We start from the raw sequence: 21,121 nt of genomic DNA on the forward strand, positions 1-21,121 counted from the left end.
AGTAGCGGTCACAATGCACTCACTTCCTGCTGTCAGTCTGAATTTGTTGCAAGGCATGGTCCAACAGAACTCATGCAATATAGCACCTGAACACGCTTTACAGATAACAGTGAGCACAGCCTGCACTCATTTGAGGGCTACTCCTGTCTGGATCACACACACAAATACTCTCCAGCCCATTTTTCCTGCAGACATCACACTGCTAATGAAAAGCTTTAGCAAAACTGCTAATGTGCTAATGTTTGAGTAAGGAAGAGTGGATGGAGAGTACCACCAGGGGAAGAGTTCCTCTGGATGATGGGTTGTGCAAAAGAAACAGAAGGGATGAAGCTATGTGACGCAAACGACACTCAACTATGCTCTCCTTCTGACTGAACACACACAATCCTCCCATTGTTTCAACACCCCCTTTCCCCCCCATTGGTGCACTCAATTAACACCCCCCAATGCCAGCAGGAACACACAACCCGCTTGTTCTCAGTCACTCCATCCTCAAGCTGCCATAGCAACACTCGTAGCAAGGATGGTCACGTCAGAGGGGCTCCAGACACATCTGACAGTCGTGTGTCTGATGGTTCCCCGGAGGCGAACACTTTGTGCAGCATCTGCTCTCTCATGTTGTCAGGGACACCTGTGCAGCTGGAGTCAGGAGATACATCACCACAGCCAAAGGTTGGAGAGTCCATGATTTATTATTAGACCTTTTACAACATACAAAAAGTCCTGTCTGGAAAAATTACAGAAAAAAATGTGTTACATCCCTCACATCTGGGATAATGTGCCTTTCGAAAACTGAACGTTTTGACCTACATGCAAAATTATGTGTGGAACTAATACTGCACATCGCCCTGAACGTATCCTCTTAATCTTAGAGTTTACGGAAGAGGGAAAGAGGTAATTACAGAACAACCTTAACATAAAACAGTCAGAAACAGCAACAGGCCTGAGACTTGAGTGGAGGTTCACCTCCTAGCATGACAACAGGCCTATGTATGCAGCCGGATTTATATTAAGGTGTTAGAATAAGTTAGCCCCGGCTTAAAGCAAATTGAGAATCTGTTGCATTACTTGAAAAGTTTTGTACACAAACATTCTCCATTTAATCTGTATGAGCTTCAGCCAGTTTTAAAATCACGAATTGGGGTTCTGTCTCTGGATGCTGAGATACATATGCACACCACACTTCAGATTTATATGTAAACGGTCTTGAAAACAATGCATCATTTCTTCCTCTTCACTGGTTTGTGCTGGTCTATTGCATAAAATGGGGAAGAAATAGGTTCACAGCTCCCGGTTGTGTAGCTAAAATATACATGTGTTACAGCACAATCATGTTAGCAGAATGTCTTCAAAGTTTACACAGATAACATGACATCAACATGCCGTCCTCCCATGGAAAAATTACATTTTTAGGAAAACCATGATGAGTATTGGAATGTTCCAGTTCAACCTGCACTTATAACCCTGATCCCCTCATTTAATTAATCATTAATGAAATTACAAAACATTGTTAAAATTCCAAAGTGCAATTATTTGGTTCCTATTACAATCCAAATAGTACAATGCATTTAAATAGTGAGCCCAGAGGCTTATGCATGTTTAGTCATATTGTAACAGTGTGAGGCAGGATTTAACACAATGATATTAAAATTATTTACAAACATTGAAGGATTTCAAATACAGTTGCTCCAAATTTCCCAAAGGAATCATGTTTTTTTTTTTAACCAGGTCCACGTTTTCCTAAAATGACTTTAAAGATTTCATTTTAAATCAGCAAGAAGCAGCTTCATTAACAATAGTGTTTCTGAAACAACTAAGAGCTTTTAGATTGCCAGTCTTAAGGTCAGTTTTCTTTTTGTCCAAGCTGAGCTCAACTAAGGATTATGCTTGAATCTAAATGGACTTTGGCTTGTGTCCCAAGATTAACATTTAGCACTCAGTGGTTGCTATGGAGCGCTCACGAATTAAAGGCTTATAAGCCAGTAATATTATTTAGGGTGTTCAATATTATTTCATAAGTGAGCAAAGAGACTGAAAAATGTAATCCAGCAGTGATGAAGTTCACTTCTGAGTAGATGGCACTGATGTGAAGAAATCATGGAGGAGGAATTTGTTTCTTTATGGCTATGAACACTATAGGCCCAGTTTAGACTCACGCAATAACATGCGTCCTGGCTGCTATGGATACAGCTTTCAGCATGAGTGATCTCACCTAGAACCCATCTTAACTGGTCAGATCTCAGTTACCTGCATTCTATCAAAAATAAAGATTTAATTACAGTGGAAAAGTCATTACCCCCTTACAGATTTCTTTTGTTTTTGCTTTTGTGTCGCACATTTTGGATTCAACAATTGTTTATATCAGACAACCTGAGTAAAGCCAAGAAACAACTTTCCATTAATTCTTTTTTCTAGCAGAAAGTCCCTAAGAGAGATGGCCTGGCTATCAGTTTGTGACTTTAAGCTCAGTACACTTTCCTTTCCGGTGAGGTGTTTAATAGGGCATCAGGGGAAGTGTAAAAAGTTGCAAGAAATATTTAAAAAGAAAACTGATTTCTATAGTATGTTGGCTCTTTTTTCTACCGAGTAAGGTGGGGTACTGTCTGCCACAGAAGGCTAATTTGAATCGGAAAAGGAGCAAATCAAGCTGGAACTTAGCTCAGCCGATACCAGGAAGGCTTCAAGGTTTCTGGAAAAGTTCTTTTTTTATTCTTTTGAGCATAGAGTTACTATGGAGTACACATGGAGGCTGTCGTACAAAGCTAACAATGCTAACCATGCTAATATTAGATGGTAAAGATGGTTTAAAATGTCATCTGCAAATCTTTTCCTGTTTGACAAGATTTCTCACAGTGCGAAGTCATCTCTGCTAAAATAAACAATATTTCACTGCTAATGATAAAAAGATGAGAGATAAAAATAAGTCCTATTCTTTTATCTTCTTGTATTTCAGTTCTCAAAGAATTTGCCAAGATGGCATTCAGCAACTCGAAGCTCTAAACAAAACATTGGGGATCAGAAACTGGCCATAAATCTCTGATCGGTGCATCTCTACAGTGCTCCTTATCTGGTCTGACACAGAAGAGTTAAGCCAGTAGATGAGCGTGTTCATGCCTATAGTCAGCTCTGTCCATGCATGATCTGATTCCCCAGGATGAATGTCAGTGCCGGGTCTGAACAGGGCCTTAGATCAAGTCTGACATGGCTGTAAAGCTCAGAAGATTGCTCTCATGTTCAAGTAACTATTGGTCTATTTTACACCGGCCATCAAGCCTCCATCACCAAAAGCTTTAAGTATCATGTCTTCACAATATAATGATCATGATTCACACTCTTAAACAGTTCAATTCAGCTGACGGTTAGTTCTGTGTTTTCACATGCACTCAGCAGCTCATTTGTTGTTTCCATTTTTTCTGCCCCAGGACCTTCCTGTTTGTGCATCCACTGTCAGGGCTTGTACCAGTTCATGGAGCGCCTCAGGGCTCTCTCCCAACTCTGGAGGACGGGGATGTATTCCTGACTTGGCCTGGCGGTGCCCCTCTTAGCAGCACCTTTAGGCAGGAACACCTTATCAGCATTCTGCAGCTTCTTCAGCTCTTCACGGGTTGTCCAGAACCCTACAGTGACAGCCCAAAACTCAGTAAGCATATCTTCAAATTAGGCATTGACTAAATCTGTAATAATCTCCTTACATAATGTAGTAAATAATATGCAAGGAACAGCTTTTTAAGAAAAAACAAGAATACAGCAACATTTATTCCTGCTTTTCTGGACCTAGTCAGAATAATAAAAATAGGACTTTTGATCATAAGCTTTCAAACGAGAACCTGTCATGAGTTGCAATTTATTTAGAGCATTGGTAAAGAGTCTGAGAGTGACTGCTCAACAAAGCTGCTTTTTAAGTCGGGTTTAAATTATTACATTTATGTAAAAGAGCATTTCTTACACATTTTAGATTCCTGGAACTGTTTTTTAATGCAGGAAGATAAAAACAACTGATATCTGCCATTTGACAGACAGCAAATACAGTAACGTGACAAACCAAAGAAAATACACTACTGGTCAAAGGTTTTAGACACTTTCTCATTTAATGGTTTACTTTATATTTATGACTATTTACATTGTACGGTACATAGATTCTCAATCTGCATCAAAACAGTGAATGAACATGTATGGAATTATGTAGCAAAATATTTTTTTAAATATGTTATGTATTTTAGATTCCTTAAAGTAGCCGCCCTTTGCTGTGATGACTGAAATATTAACCTTTGGCCGTCTCTCAATGAACCTCTGGGAAGTTCTTTCAAGACTCTTTGGAAAACTATTTCAGGTGACCTCCTCATGAAGCTCATGGAGAGAATGCCAAGAGAGCAAAGCAGTAATCAGAGCAAAGGGTGGCTATTTGGAAGAATCTAAAATATAAAAATAATTAGAGTTAATTTACACTTTTTGTTTACCTTATAATTCCATGTGTGTTCATTCATAGTTTTGTTGCCTTTGGTGAGAATCTACAATGTAAACAGTCATGAAAATACAGAGACCCATAAAGTGAGAAAGTGTATCTAAAACCTTTGACCGCTGCTGTATATCATGCATTTGTTTCCAGTCCCCTTTACGCTGAACACCTAAATAAAATCCAATGCAACCTATAGCCTTAAAAGGTCACATAGCTATTAAATAGAGTCCAACTGTTAGCATCATGAAGGCCAAGGAACACAGCAGACAGGTCAGAGAGGAAGCTGTGGAGAAGTTTAAAGCAGAGTTAGGTTGGAAAACAATATCTTGAGCTTTGAACATCTCACAGGGCTCTGTTCAACAAACCATCCGGCCATGAAATGTGGAGCAACAGCAAACGTAGCAGGATAGGGCTGTCTATATACGTTGACAGACCGGGCAAGGAGAGTATTAATCAGAGAAGCAGCTAATAATCCGATGGTAACTCTGGAGGAGCTGCAGAGATCCACAGCTCAGGTGGGAGAATCTGGCCTTTGAGGAAGAGCAGAAAGAAGGAATACATTGTTATAAGAACACTATTGGGAGTCCTGTGTGCATTCTGCCACAGCAAACATATGGATGAAGATGCTCTGAGAAGAGAACCCAAATGGAACAAAATGCTGTGCATGGAGGAAAACTAACACTGCACGTCACCCTAAAAAACAACCAGGAAGAAAACCCGTTAAAGACTTTAGACCAAGGTGAAGGATCATCTTCCAGCAGGGCAACCATCCAACCAGAGTTAAAATGGAATGGTTTAGATCAAAGAATATTCATGTGTTTAAAAGGCCCAGTCAAAGTCTAGACCTAACTCCAACAGAGAATCTGTGTAAAGAGGTGATGCTCACAGATGCTCTCCATTAAATCTGACTGAGCTAAAGTTATTTCACAAAGAAGGGAAACAGATTTTAGTCTCTAAATGTTCAAAGTTGGTGGAGACATACTTGATAAAACCTGCAGCTGTTATTGCAGCCAAAGGTTGAACTACAAAGTTATGTCTCTGAGGGTTGAATACAAATTAATTTAAACTTAAAAGCACAAATCATTTACTGTCCCCTCCTCAGTTATGCACTAATTTGTGTTGGTCTTTTACTTAAACCCCCCACCCAAAAAATTGATAAAGTTTATGGTTGAAACCTGAAGAAATGTGAAACAAGAGGTGTGAATATTTTTGCAAGGTGCTGTGTGTTCTACATGAGTGTATGTCTGCATACCCACTGCAAGTCCGGCAACAAAAGCAGCCCCCAGGGAAGACATCTCAAGGTGTTGGGGTCTGACCAGCTTTCTGCCAAACAGGTCTGCAGTCAGCTGCGTGACGAAGTCGTTGGAGGAAACGCCACCATCCACCCTGAGATGGAGAGCAACAGAGTGCTCAGTTATCTCTCTAATCATTTTACTGGAACTGTATGAGAGGAACGTCCATCCACATAATGTATTATCGATACTCCTAACTGGACTGCATTAGTAGAATCAGGGTTGGGTGGAGATCAGGCTGCCACACCCAGGTTTCTGGCTACAATCCAAGTTCAATATGCAAAAATGGATAATAGACCTCTACTGCCCATGAACAACACTGATGCGTGATGATAACCCTCACCTGATCTGTGTGATGGGAATGTGGGTCTCTCTCAGCATGGTGTCATACAGCTGTTTGTTTCTAAAGACATAATTAAACAGAAAGGCGAACAATGAATGACGTTGAAACGAGCACGCTATGATGGAAACTCTGTGTTTAAATCAAATCACCTGAAGGCAACGGACTCCAGAATGGCTCGGACCAGGTGGCTTTTGGTCGTGGAAGGCTTGAGGCCCATGAGGGAGGCACATGCTCTGGGGTCATTCAGAGGAGCCTTTCATAGGAAACACACAACTACAGGTCAACCTTATTAAACATCATCCTCCAATCAAACTCGGCTGTCTCTGTACGCATCGACACAGTCCTGATTAATGATCAATATCTTTCAGCAGGATGGAGCAAAAATGCAAGAAACAGCTTCAATGATTTTAAACAAAAACTGGGAGCACAAACTTAATTGAGTCCAATCTGGTTTTGGAATGAATAATAGAAGACTTCTGGAAAGGCACCCAGTTCTTGTTGTTAATATTCAGTGAAGTTGACTTTTGCATCATCACTCCACCCTGGAAATAGAGTGGTTGAAACACATCAGTTAAAAGCACCAAATGAAAGGATTTCCAGTAAAAAACCAGCTGCATGGTTGGTGTTTTACATAAAAATAGTGAGGAGGTCATTCAGCCATTTGAGTTGTGTTGGAGGAGGAACACATCTAAAACATGCAGGACCCCAGCCCTCGAGGTCACCACCATTTTACGGTATGTTTGTCTTTACAACTAGGGGAGGGAATACATTTAGTAATTACAACTAAAACATCAACATCCGGCAGAAAACACTTACAACTACCAGTTCCCAGTGGAGGGCAGAGGAAAAACAGAAAAGCATGTTACAGAGAGATCATGTTTCCACAGTGCATGTGCTTTTGTTAGAGATGGAGGTAGGTGTGTGCACAAAACACAATACAGCCGCAAATAAATAAATGCATTTACCTGCAGGCCACTAAATGAAGGGACGAAGCACACCCCATCTGAATCACTGACGCTGTAAGCCATATCGCTGGTCTCTGTGACATCTGAGAAGAGCTCTGCAACAACATCATTTTAGGTGTGAAGAGGAATATTAGATGGATTTTTAAGAAGGTATTGCAATAAGCGACTCAGTTCTGTCCTCTGCAAACACCTCATCCCTCACCGAGCTCTTGGGCCCATTTGATGGCAGTGCCTGTGTCTGCTGCATTCCCCTCTGCTAGGTACACAACATCAGAGCCAATCTTCCATCCCACAAGTGGATACAGACCTGCAGCCAGGGAGTGAGGGTTGGAATAATCCGGCATAATTAAAATTTGAATTAAAAAAAATGAACGTGCTGCGCCTCTACCTGCTAGAGATGTGTGTGGTTTGACCCCAGTATTGATGTCCATGAAGGTACCTGTTCCCATTGTGATTTTTACATCGCCCACATCAAAGCAGCACTCTCCAAACATGGCTGCCTGCTGGTCCGCCATCTACCACAGAAGGACAGAGGAAGTCTTTAATATGTTTATGGAAGCAAGAAAGAAAACTGCTAAGAGACAATCCTGAACAAAGCTCGAAAGTGTCTGAGGTCTGAAGCACTCCACACCAGCTATACATGAATGATGCCAATGATGTTTTTCCTCTTCTACATCAGTCCTGAGTTTCTGTTTAGCTGTGATACTTTTCTGGAGGGAGCCGTTGGCTAAGCTACTGCTGGCTGATGTCATGTTCTCTTCATATAGCTGATATACTTGACCCAGTCTCTGTTTTTACTCTGTGTCTCTAAACAAGTGAAGGAACCTGCTACTAACTACAGGTTATTTTTTTTTCATCCTATAGATTTTACAACTAGCCCAGAGTTTAGATGTTTAGTTTCTTTCTCCTAGATAAAGCCACTCAAGGAGCTACTGCTGCCAATAATGCTTTACTTTTTTCAACATGGGAAGGACTCCTGAATCAGTGATTCTGTGTTTTTTTGTGTGTATGCTCTGTCTTTTCAAACCCAGTCAGTCATGGCAAACGGACGCCCACATTGAGCCTGGTTCTGCTGAAGGTTTTTTTCTTGCTAAAAGGGAGTTTTCCTCTCCACTGTCACCACATGCATGCTCAGGATAAGAGATTGTTGCAAAGTCAGTCAGTTGATAAAAATGGCTGGATTTCTTTAGGTAAAAAATGTTAAGAATTTGTTTTAAAACTAAGATTGAATTGGGATGTTTGTGATTGACTTTGAATCTGTCAGGGTGACTGGACTGAATTGAATGAATATTTCTGTATATAAATAGATGGATGCATGGAAAGCCAAAAAAGGGTTATAATTTAGAAACTTTGTAATGTATGGTGGTGTCTAATAAACACCATTGTTTATGACATTAACTACTTAAACTAGTGCTACCTGGTGTTTAGTGTGTATCATGCCAGGTGCATTATAACTTTTCATCCTTTTATGCATTTATATTATCATATGTTAGAATATCTTTCAGTTCTATATTGCCTTTACATTTGCATCAGTTAGGGATTGTGTAATTGAGACAAGCCATTATTTTATTACATTCAAAAAAAGACATTTCTTTTATTTTTGACTTCAAGTTTGTTTTGTTTTTTTACATGTGATCTGTATCACACGGCTCAAACTATGTATTTGAAAGGTATTTTCCTCACTCAATTGTGTAACATTTTACATCACAAACGTCAGTGTATTGAGATATTGAGATTTTCTGTGAGATACCAACTTTAAAGTAGCACATAGCTGTGAAGTGGAAGGGAAATGATACATGTTTTCCAAAAGCTTTTGAGACAAATATCCGAAAATGTTAGTATTTAGAGTCAACTTTGTAGAAATACCTTTAACAGCAGTTCCAGCTGTGAGTCTTTTGGTGAATGTCTACCAGCTGTGCACATTAAGAGACTGAAACTTTTCCCTGTTCTTGTAAAACAGCTAAAGCTCAGTCAAACTGGATAGAGAACATTTATGAACATTCATTTCCAAGTCATGGCCAAATTTTATTTAGGTGTGGACTCTTGACTGCTTCCTTCCACAGTAGGTGTCCTGCTGGAAGGAGAACATCCACCCCAGTTTCAAGTGTTCTGCAGACTTTAACAGGTCTTCTTCCAGGATTGCCCTTTAGCTTCATCCATGTTCTCATCAACACTGACCAACATTAGGAGCTAATTAGGAGCATTATGAGAGCAACTGCCTGAGTGCCTGACACACACTGCTGATTTCTTTTTCTTTTGGGAAACAAATATTAGAAAACCAAGTACTTCTGCCCACTTCTCAATTATGTACTACTTTGTTTTGGTCTATAGCATAAAACCAAATAAACAAGAGCAGTGTGTGGTTGTAATGAGATGAAACATGAAAAACTTCCTGGGGTATGAATACTTTTGCGAGGCACGGTAGCCAACTACCAGAGAGCCTGCTCACTATTAAGGCTGGCCTGGTTTTTCTGTTAGTGTGAGGTTGATTTTTGCTTTAAAAATCAGTGGAGAGCAACCTGGGGTTTAGTGTTTAATTTTTTACCTGCTGTACAGAATAAGTATTAAACCGTGACCCCGACACTGAGGTAGGCAACCTGAAGAAAAACCATCACCAGGTAATCTTCCTTTACCTGAACCAACCTAGTCAAATTTCTCAAATTCATCAATGATTTCCTTGTAATCAGAGAAGAGTGGCCAGAGCTGAAGAACCGAGGAAGTACAAAAAAAAAAAACTTGCTCAGTAATTTCAATGTAGCCAAGATGTTAGGGGCTATTAACATTAGACACCTAAAAACAGTAAATGATGGTACAATCACCCTTAAAAGATGCTTTGAACGTCTGATACTCACTCCTCCTGAGATAAGAGACAGTGAAATGTTTACCAAGAACTTTTAACTTCATAATGACTATGCTATGGTGGCACAAATAAGGCACAAGTTATCGTATTCATGCTGATACTGGATTGTGACACCAGGACGTTCACTCACCACTGACATAATGGGAATGGATACTCCGAAGATGGACGGATCTATGGAGCCAAAGTTATGGCTGATGAATCATGAAAGAGAAACCAGAGACAATGCATTAACTCATCCTCTCCATCAGTACTCTGTTCTAATGGCAAACTGCAGGAACAGGACTGAGAACATGGAATAATGTTCAGGCTGTGCTGCTATACAATACGGGTCATCAAAAAAAGAGATGCGCTGAAATCTTTAGAAGACTTTAATTCAACCTATTAAACAGAGACCAGACAGAAGTTTGTTGTTTTTAATAATTGTGATGTCATGAGTTTAAATTAAATAAAAAACAGAGCTGAATATAGGGAGTATGAAGGTGACCCCACACAAGCCTGTCCAGATGATTCTGTCCAGATCAACAATGTGCAAATGTTTCCACCTCACTAATTTACGAGCATGAAAGGAAATGGATGAAAAATAAATGAAGTGACACTTAAGTTGTTCAACGTTCACCTCAAGTTTTATATATTTACTATTAGAGGTTTAAGACTAAATGAAAGACACACTTTGACCAAACAGTAAAATGGCTTGCTGCAGAGATTGTGATGAGGTTTTTATCTGGTTGATACTGATTTATGGTTGTGTTTGAAGCCTGCCCTGCCAATTCTAATGTTGGCAGATGTCCCACTAATGTGTATGTCGCACACACTCATACTGTGTGCAATTTATTGGTACAATATAATCGCAATATATTGTCCAGCTCTAATAGAGTAAAATACGTTTTTTTTCTTGTAATTTGATGATTATGGCTTACAGATGAAAACTAAAAATTCTGTCTGTAAAAATTTGAATATTACATAAGATCAATAAAAATAATATTTTAAAACAGAATTGCCAGCCTTCTGAATGTTAATTTCTGTGCACTCAAAATTTGGTTGCAGCTCCTTTTGCATGAATTACTGTATCAATGCAGTGTGACATGGAGCCGATCAGCCTGTGGTTCTGCTGAGGTGTAATGGGAGCCCAGGTTGCTTTGATAGTGACCTTCAGGTTATCTGCATTGTTTGTTCTGGTGTCTCATCTTCCTTTTAATAATACCCCATAGATTCAGTATGGGGTTCAGGTCAGGCCAGTTTGCTGGCCAAACAAGCACAGGAACACCATGGTGGAAACCTCACAATGGACTTCAAGCAACGTGGATTCTGTGCCTCCACCCTCCTCCAGACTCGGGCACTTTGATTTCCAAATAAAATGCAAGCTTTACTTTCATCTGAAAAGAGGACTTTGGACCACTGAGCAACAGTCCAGTACTTTTCCTTCCTTAGCCCAGGTAAGATACCTGTAGTACATATGTAGGATTCATGTGTGTAGTGGCTCTTAATGTTCTGACTCCAGTCTTAGTCGGCTCCTTGTCAAGCTCCACAAAATTTTTAAATGGATTGTGTATGACAGTCCTCGTTGCTGGTGTACCCTTTCCTTCTGAATTTTTTTTCCTTCCACTCAACTTTCTATAAATATCCTTGGATACGTCACTTGGTGAACAGCCAGCTTCTTTAGCAATGACCTTTTGTGGCTTACCTTCCTTGTGGAGGATGTCAATGACTGTCTTCTGGACATTTGTCCAGTCAGTGGTCTTCCATATGATTGTGTAGCCTGTTGATCCAGACTGAGACCATTTAGAGGCTCGGGAAACTTTGCAGGTGTTTTGAGTTAATTAACTGATTAGTGTGACAGAGTTTTGAATATTAAATTTTACACAATATTCTTTTATCTATTATCTGTAAGCCATTATCATCAAAATTAAAAGGAATAAAGGCTTGAAACATTTCACAAATGTGTAATAGATAGTGACAAGAAATATTGAACTTTTTCATGTTCTAATTTTTGGAGCTGTACCTATACCAAGGGGATACCAGGTCACAGAAAAAAAAACACATTTTGTGAGGAAGGCCACACATAAACAAGAAATCAGCTACAAAACTCAGATCAGTGTATATCTTGTTTTGTATGTCTCCCTGGTCTTTTAGCGGCTAAACACTTTTAATGGCTAAAACCTTAAAAGTCTTAACTTGAACAGCTCCAGCATGAACTTACCCTGTATTTTCTACTTGGGGGAAAATTGAGAGGGGCAGAGAGACAAGAGAGCAGAGAAACCCACTCCAACACATCTGTGAAACAACACATGACAGGAATGTAAAAAACAACAACAGACACCCTCCCACACACACACACACACACACACCCTCTTGTTTTGCTATATGTAGTGAGGACCATGTGTTGACTTTCATTGATTTTCAGTCATTTTCAACCCTTTCTATGCCCTAACCCTGACAATAACCCTAAACCTAACCATTACCAGTGCTTATCTAACCCTAACCTTAACCTAAAGTCAATTCACACCTTAGTCCTAAACCTAACCGTTAGCAAAATAGGTCGTGAGGACCAGCAAAATGTCCTCACTTTGGTACAAACGGTCCTCAATTTGATGGTGAAATCGGGAAAATGGTTCTCACTGTGATGCCAAGACAGGAACACACACACACACACACACATAGTAAAACAGAGAGTAAGCAACAACATGATGCACCGAACCTGGTAGGAGTCAAACATTCCTGTAGAACTGGCATTGGAGTAGTCTGTGGCATGGACACGTCCTAGAACACATAAGGAAACATGTGAAGCTACTTTCTGAATAGGTAAAACAACAAGGCCCTAATCATTTGTTTTCCACTCCCCCTCCTGCAGAGCTGAAACATTCCTTAGAAATTTCCGGCAATCAGTGATGCAAGAGAAATTACAAGACAAAGGACACCCTGTCTGGACTTCAATATCCATTAGAAACTCCATGGCATTAAACTGACAGGTCGAATCACAGATTACTGAGCCATTTCCAAAATGGACAGTGCTCAGAGGAGGGATGGCTGGGCAGTAATGACTGCCACCGACCTTTTGTGAGTTTGAACAAAAGCCAGGTGTCGATTGTTCCAAAGCAGCAGTTGCCTTCTTCGATCGCTTGATGAACCTGGAAAAAAGAAAGAAACACGATGAGGGAGAAGAAGGTTAGGGAGGGAGGGAGAGAACAGGCTGTTCCTGCTGGGATTTATAGGCCCTGTGGGTGTTTGTTTTGAAGCTCAGCCACATTACATTAAAAGGCACATTGGCATCATTTATTTATGTTGCTCTCATAAAAACTACTCTGGAGTGAAAAAGTATTTGCCCCCTTACAGAATTCTTGAGTTTTGTCATAAATGTTTCAGATCACCAAACTATTCATAACATTAGACAAAGATAACTGCTTTCAAGTCATCATTTCATTTATTAAAAGTTTAAAAAACTATCCAAACCAGCCTTCGCTCTAAAAGAAAAAGTATTTGCCTCCTAAACCTAATAACAGCCAATTAGTCTTTTACATACTTTGCAGAATTGTTTTAATTCAGCCCCACTGAGAAGTCGGAGCATAAACAGATAGGAACTAGGCCACTCCATTTAGTTTTATGAGGTATTCCAGCTAGACTTGCTGGTGTGCTTTGGGTCTTTCTCCTGCTGCATAACCCAAGCGTGCTGGGTGTGCTGAACTTAAGTTCTAAAACCTTTGGGATTTTCTGCTACAGAGCAGAATTCATGGTTCCATCGATAATGGCAAGTTGTCCTGGTTGTAAAGCTGCCAAACCCGTCCCAGACCGTCACACTACCACCACCGTGTTAAACTGGCATTAAAATATTCTTTTCTTAAAATGCCTGGGGTTTGCAGTGAGCCAAAGAAATGTATAGGATAAATTATACACTGCTCAAAAAAGTAAAGGGAACACTCAAATAACACATCCTAGATCTGAATGAATGAAATATTCTCATTGAATACTTTGTTGAATGTGCTGACAACAAAATCACACAAAAATCATCAATGGAAATCAAATTTATTAACCAAAGGAGGCCTGGATTTGGAGTCACACACAAAATTAAAGTAGAAAAACACATTACAGGCCGATCCAACTTTGATGTAATGTCTTTAAAACAAGTCAAAATGAGGCTCAGTATTGTGTGTGGCCTCCATGTGCCTGTATGACCTCCCTACAACGCCTGGGCATGCACAGGGCGCCAGTGGGGAATTTACCAATCCTGGTGTTCTCTGGCAAATGCCAAGCGTCCTGCACGGTGTTGGGCTGTGAGCACAACCCCCATTTGTGGACGTTGGGCCCTCATGCCATCCTCATGGAGTCGGTTTCTAACTGTTTGTGCAGACACATGCACATTTGTGGCCTGCTGGAGGTCATTTTGCAGGGCTCTGGTAGTGCTCTTCCTGTTCCTCCTTCCACAAAGGTGGAGGTAGTGGTCCTGCTGCTGGGTTGTTGCCCTCCTACAGCCTCCTCCACGTCTCCTGGTAGCGCCTCCAGGCTCTGGACACTACGCTGACAGACACAGCAAACCTTCTTGCCACAGCTCGCATTGATGGTTCATCCTGGATGAGCTGCACTACCTGAGCCACTTGTGTGAGTTGTAGAGTCCGTCTCATGCTACCACGAGTGTGAAAGCACCACCAACATTCAAAAGTGACCAAAACATCAGCCAGAAAGCATCGGTACTGAGAAGTGGTCTGTGGTCCCCACCTGCAGAACCACTCCTTTATTGAGTGTGTCTTGTTAATCACCAAAGATTTCCCCCTGTTGTCTATTTCATTTGAACAACAACAGTGAAACTGATTGTCAATCAGTGTTGCTTCCTAAGTGGACAGTTTGATTTCACAGAAGTTTGATTTACTTGGAGTTATATTGTGTTGTTTAAGTGTTCCCTTTATTTTTTGAGCAGTGTATATTTGCAGATATAAATATAATTATTTGGATAATTGTTATCCCTAATAAATTAAATCATCCTTTGAAAAATTTAAGTGGGACAAAAATGATGAAAAAAAAGACACCTGAAGAGGGCAAATACGTTCACAGCATTAGAGCTCCGCAATGTGGAATTTTTTGTTACATACTTACCATTTATTTTGTTTTTCTTCTTTTACAAACCAGAAAACAGCAACATGTCAGTGTGTCTTTACAGCTCCATTTAAACTGTAGTTGAAACCAACAAACACTTCCTATTCTGTTTTTTCAGAACCTGACTGGGCAGTGCCAGGGCTTCCCCTATCAACCGTGAGATGCTTCCCCAATAACAAACCTTGGATCACCAGTGACCTGAAAGACCTGCTTAACAAGAAAAAAAGAGCCTTCAGAGAGGGAGACAGATAATTATTGAGGAGTTTACAGAAGCAACTTAAAGTCAAAATAAGAGACAGCAAGGAGGTGTACAAGAAGAAGCCAGAGAGCAAGCTCCAGCAAAGCAATATCAGAGATGTGTGGACAGGGATGAAGATCACAGGCTTCAAGCAGAAGGATGATCAGACCGATGGAGGTCTGGACAGAGCCAATGAACTGAACACATTCTTCAATAGGTTCAGTTCAGAAACAAGCTTCACATCCTCCTCTCCTGCTCACAGCCAAACAGACATTCCACCTTCCTTTGACCCACAGGACCCACAGCTGTCCAGTAACACCTCAAATGTTTTATCTTCCACCTCAGCCCTAGACCCTTCTGCTTCTACATGTTTGCCTCAATAATATCCTGGATCAAAGACTACCTGACAAACAGACCACGGTTTGTGAGACTGAAGGGTTGTGAGTCTAACCAGGTAGTCAGCAGCACAGGAGCACCACAGGGGACTGTACTCTCACCATTCCTTTTCACTCTGTACTCCTCAGACTACCAGTACAAGACAGACTCCTGTCATCTGCAGAAATACTCGGATGATTCTGCAGTCGTGGGGTGGATCAGAGATGGACAAGAAGCTGAGTACAGGAAGGTGGTGGACCGCTTTGTGGCATGGTGTGGAAACAATCATCTCATTTTGAACGTGACTAAAACAAAGGAGATGATTGTAGATTTCAAATGAAACAGGAATAAGTCGAAAACTATTTCCATCATGGGAGAAGAAGTGGAGGTGGTGGAGGAGTATAAATACCTCGGTGTTCACCTGGACAACAGACTAGAGTGGAGATGCAACTGTGAAGCCATCTACAAGAAGGGACAGAGCAGACTGTACGTCTTGAGGAAGCTTAGGTCCTTTGGTGTTTGCAGCAAGATGCTGCATATCTTCTATAAGTCTGTTGTGGAGAGTGTGATCTCTTCTGCCATCATCTGCTGGGGAAGCAGCATCAGAGCCAGGGACTTAAAAAAGCTCAACAAACTGATAAAGAAAGCTGGCTCTGTTCTGGGGACTCCTCTAGAACCTTTGGAGATCATTATGCAAAGAAGGATTCTTCATAAAATGAAGAACATTATGGAGAACCCTGAGCATCCTCTTCATGAGACAGAGTGTCTTCAGTCAGAGGTTTCTTCAGATCTGCTGTAAGACGGAGCGCTAAAGGAGATCCTTCCTCCCCACAGCCATCAGCATCTACAACGGCTCTTTGAAGAAACCTTCATAATGAGCTACAACAACATTTAATTTCCCTTTGGGATTAATAAAGTATTTTTGAATTTTGAATTGAATCAGCTGGGTCATCCACACACCTGCTTGTAGTGGGCCAACATCCACACGAGGCGAAAGGTGACGTGCTGAGTGGAAAAGACAATGAGGCTCGCTGCTAGGGATCTTTTGTGCCGCGTCAGGAAATAGGCCAACTTCATCACGCCATGGATTACCTGAGAATGTTGAAAAAAAAAATGGATAAAAATGATGGTGAGCGGACATCATGTAGTAGGCTGTGTGCCTCCACACAGCCTACTACTGTGTGGAGGCACAGTAGTAGGCTGCTACTGGCCAATCACAGCCACAGTGGGTATCTGGTAGTTCTGTTTTATGATGTATCCACTGTAATGATAATCAGGCCTGTTTGGGATTAATTTAGGTTGTGGTCATGGAAACAAGACTCAATGTATTAATGTGATTATCAGCAGAAATAAAGATGACATATATCCTAACATTGTGTTACACTAGAAGCAGAACTATTCTGACTGCTTTATCGGTCCAGATCTACAGCTGATCACATGACACTGCAGGATCACCCTGTGTTTAAGTTCACTTCATTACCATTCTGTGAAATGCAGATCTTAACGGAGTGTTTACCCACCATGGATCATTACACTGTAACCCTTACATTAGATCATTACATGAAAAAGTCATTTTATTTTTGGTTTATATGGAAATGTGTAATATGGCATTACTTTACAGCACCCTCCACCTTATGCCATCTTTGATATAGATGTGTAAAAATAAGTTCCTGTAACATGATCCCACACTGAAATTTCAAATAATTCAGTTAAAGTTTGTATATATAACAAATCACAAGAGTAGTGCATAGAGAGAGAGGATCTAATTATTCCTCTTTCTAGATCATCCAGATTCCTGGATCCCTAAAGCTCTCTTCTCTTCAGCTCACACGTTTTTTTTTTCCAACAGGATCATTATCTACCAGATTCCAACAAATTTATTTCAAATCTTCTGGTGTATTAATGGCTCTACGCTGCCATGTACTTCAGTACATGGCAGCGTAGAGCCTGCTTCTCTTCCAAAGGCTTCTGAGGGCCTTTGGAAGAGAAGCAGGCCCACAGTATCAGAGATCCTCTACCATGCTTAACAGTGGTGATAATTTGCTTTTCCACACATTCAGACCTCGATTTGCCACATGAAACCAGGACTAGGACTGCACAATAGATTAATATTATGTGAATATTATCATTATCACAACCTCGGCATAGCCAACATTATTATCTCAATGGAATGTTAGGAATGCATAATATATTTGTATGAAAAAATGTATAACATAAAACTGTATAGATTAAAGATTACACATTCAGATAATCAAAAGGAATGGGTTGAAGTATATACTTATTTAATCCTACTCCTTCTTTTTCTTTTCATTTAGTCAATTTTGATGTTTTCTTGTTTGTTGGTTTGAATCCCTCACCCAGAAAAATAAGCACAGACTAAACAGCATTGTAAAGATGTGCAGCAAAACTACAGGGATTAGTCCTGTTGAGCTCCCACAGCTCTACAGGACAAAAGTCATAAGTAGGGCTTTGGTGATCCTTGCTGACCCAAGCCTCCATCTTTACTAGAATTACAAAAATGTACAAATGTTTGCCAGAAAGAATGCAGACAAACACCAGGACTTATGGAATAATTTGCTTTTGGACTCTAAAACTGAATTATTTGAACTCTAGAACAGAGGACATGTGTGGGATAAAACAAATAAAACATTTTCAGAAAAAGAACCTCAACCAGAATGGAGATGGAAGTGTCATAGTATCGGGATGCAGCAGGAGCCGCCCAGCTCACCCATCCCATTGAATCCACCATGGATTTTACTGTCTATCTGAGGGTACTAGAAGAAAACCATCTGTAAAAATGTTCAAGCTGAAGCAGAACTGGACCCAGCAACATGGCAAGTAGCCCAAAACATTCTAGTAAATCTACCAAGGATTGGAGGAGAATTAAGAAATTCCTGAGCTGCTTCAAAGTCCAGCCATTTTATATCGTCCCAACTGAAACAGAGGAGTGGGGCAAACTTTCCTCAGACTGATGAGAAGACTGGTAGATGGCTACAAGAAGCTTCTTACTGAAGATACATTTTAGGGGCCAGCCCTAGCTGTTAGGGTATAGGGTGTCCTAACTTTTTCCTCAGTTAGAAAACACCATTTCTCTTGATATGTTTAACATTAAGGGTAAATCTAGGTTATTTTTCGTTGTTTATCTGTGATTAAATCAATTTACTCCAGAGATAAATAGAAAATATTAGACAAGGATACGTGATCATCTTCTATGGAAGAACACAGTCTTTATTCATGGTTCCTTAAATATTCCAAGACTGAATTTACACCAAACAATTAAAAGAAGAAACATTTCTTTTAAAACATACTGTTTGGATTATCCATAAAATATATTTCTCTTGGTGTGCTTTTGTTCTGAAACATTTTTATTAAAAGGTATAGAAGAGGTAAAGATGTCTAGCAGACCCACCTTCATGGTGCACGATCTGTTCCAAGACTTCACCAGTTCTGCAGCTCTTTGATCCTGCCAGCTGATGAAGTTGTGAAAAGGAACCCCCGTTCTCCTGTCAAAGTTCACACACAATGAACCAAAGTAGAGACCGAAAGAGAAGAGGAATGACAGAAATGTTAAACTAGAAGTGCTCACGCAGCTCCTCTCAGATTGGTCAGGGAGTCACAGAGCCTTTTTCAGCAAACAGAAACAGTGCCTGGCTATTTCATTTCTTTTACCTGTCCCAGGTTGTGAAGGTTGCTCTCTGAGTGGAGATGCCAAGGGCCTCCATCTGGCACATTTGAACTCCTGCATCTGCAGCATAAGCATGGCAACACACTCAGAAAATGGGTGACGAGAAAAAGCAGTGGGACTGTGTACACTCAAACCTTTTCAGTGAGAATGCAGGGAATATTAGGGGAATTTCAACTGTACTGGAGCATGAGAGAACAGCTTTTAACATTTATGGGCATTAACCTAGAGTAGCTGCATTTAATCATTCATTTGCTACTCATCTGTAAATAAAGCCACAGTGAAGACAGAACATCTATCACATGTCAGCAGGCTTTTATAATACGGAGTTTTGTCAACTTCATACTTAAAGTTGCTTATGGAAAATTTATCGCACCAGTGTTGCTGCCGTGACACAGCTGCAGATGGCCGTGATAACAGGATGTGGTGCAGCTGTACCTTGCACGGCTCCTTTGACCACAGTAATAAAGCCTTTCCACAATGCATCTGGGTCCATCTCCACATGCCCCACCTCTGGATACAACGGCTCAACCTGGAACAAAGATGTGATAACAGCATATTCAGGCTTTAGATATTACAGAGAAACATGTTTATTTAAAGGTCTGCAAAAGAATTCATACTCCTGCAACCTTTCCACACTTCAATACCTTAGTGTATTTTATTAGTGTGTTATGTGATAGACACAAACTGGTTTATATTTGTGAAGTGGGAAATGATATAGAGTGTAAATATTTTACAAATAAACTAAAAAGTGTGGCATGCATTTATATTTAGCCTTTTACTCTGACGGGTCAGAAGTTGAGTTGAGAAGAAGTGCAAAGCAAATCTCTTGGAGCACTGTTCAATCCACCCTTTTAAAATGGAAATAGTCTGGTACAATTACAAACACATCAAGACATGGCCATTCACCTACACTGACAGGCCAGGCATGGAGAGCAATTATCTTAGAAGCAGCCAAGAGGCCCATAGTAACTCTGGAGGAGCTGTGGAGGTCCACTGCTCAGGTGAGAGAATCTGTTGACAGGACAACCATCAGTTATGCACTCCACAAATCTGGTCTTTATTGAAGAGTGGCATGGAGAAAACCATTGCTTAAAGAAAGCCATAAATAGTGCAGTTAAAACAGCAAACATGTGGAAGAAGGTGTATTGGCCAGATGAGACCAAAACTGAACCTTCTAGCCAATGTTTAAAACGATGAGTGTAAGAAAAAAACTGCACCATCCAGCAGGACAACAACCTTACAAAAACAAGGCTGAGCTACAGTGAAATGCTTTGGATCAAAGTACAGTCAGAATGGCCCAGTCAAAGCCTAAATCTTAATTCAATTGAGAATCTGTCCATCTTTTGACAGGTGCTCTTCATCCAGTCAGACTAAGCTTGAGTTAATTTGCAAAGAAGAAACATTCTAGTCTCTAGATGTGCAAAACTTGGGAGATGCGATTCAACAAAAATATTGATTCAAGGGGAGTCAATATTTTTTTTATTCCCCGATTTTATTTAGTTTATTTTGAAAACCATATATCAATTTCCAGCTACGTCATAATTATGTATTACTTTCTCTTACTGTTTCACATAAAATCCCAATACAATAATTGAGAGTTTGTGATGATAGCGTGTAAAGGCTTAAGGTGTAAGCATGATTTTGCAAGGCAGTGCGTGTAGAATACCTTGCTGGTGCATGATCCTCGGATTCTCGCCTCCTTATCGTACACATGACATCTGATAGACGTTGTACCAACGTCTACTGACAGAATAAAGCTTTCCTTCTGAAAGCCGTTTCTCCGGCTGCCCATCGTTGTAAACATTTAGTGAGTTTTAAAAACTAT

General features: G+C 40.4%; 1 protein-coding gene across 2 annotated transcripts; it reads right to left on the reverse strand.

Moving 5' to 3' along the window:
- Positions 1-673: 673 nt before the first annotated feature.
- Positions 674-21,102, reverse strand: gk5 (glycerol kinase 5). 2 transcript variants are annotated; one of them, XM_047367895.1, is made up of 16 exons: positions 20,963-21,102; positions 19,732-19,825; positions 19,281-19,356; positions 19,021-19,114; positions 16,572-16,703; positions 12,966-13,041; positions 12,612-12,673; positions 12,114-12,187; positions 10,047-10,107; positions 7,445-7,571; positions 7,259-7,363; positions 7,057-7,151; positions 6,241-6,344; positions 6,092-6,151; positions 5,709-5,842; positions 674-3,617 (listed from the first exon to the last, which is right to left on the reverse strand). In XM_047367895.1, the coding sequence occupies exons 1-16, from the start codon at positions 21,098-21,100 to the stop codon at positions 3,448-3,450; spliced, it is 1,602 nt and encodes a 533-aa protein (XP_047223851.1). In that variant the 5' UTR covers positions 21,101-21,102; the 3' UTR covers positions 674-3,447. The 2 variants fall into 2 exon arrangements, with proteins under 2 accessions (XP_047223851.1, XP_047223852.1); XM_047367896.1 differs by lacking the exon at positions 674-3,617 and adding an exon at positions 4,456-4,986.
- Between the last annotated feature and the right edge of the window lie 19 nt (positions 21,103-21,121).

The sequence above is a fragment of the Girardinichthys multiradiatus genome, chromosome 6, assembly GCF_021462225.1.
Source record: "Girardinichthys multiradiatus isolate DD_20200921_A chromosome 6, DD_fGirMul_XY1, whole genome shotgun sequence".
NCBI classification, from domain to species: Eukaryota; Metazoa; Chordata; class Actinopteri; order Cyprinodontiformes; family Goodeidae; genus Girardinichthys; species Girardinichthys multiradiatus.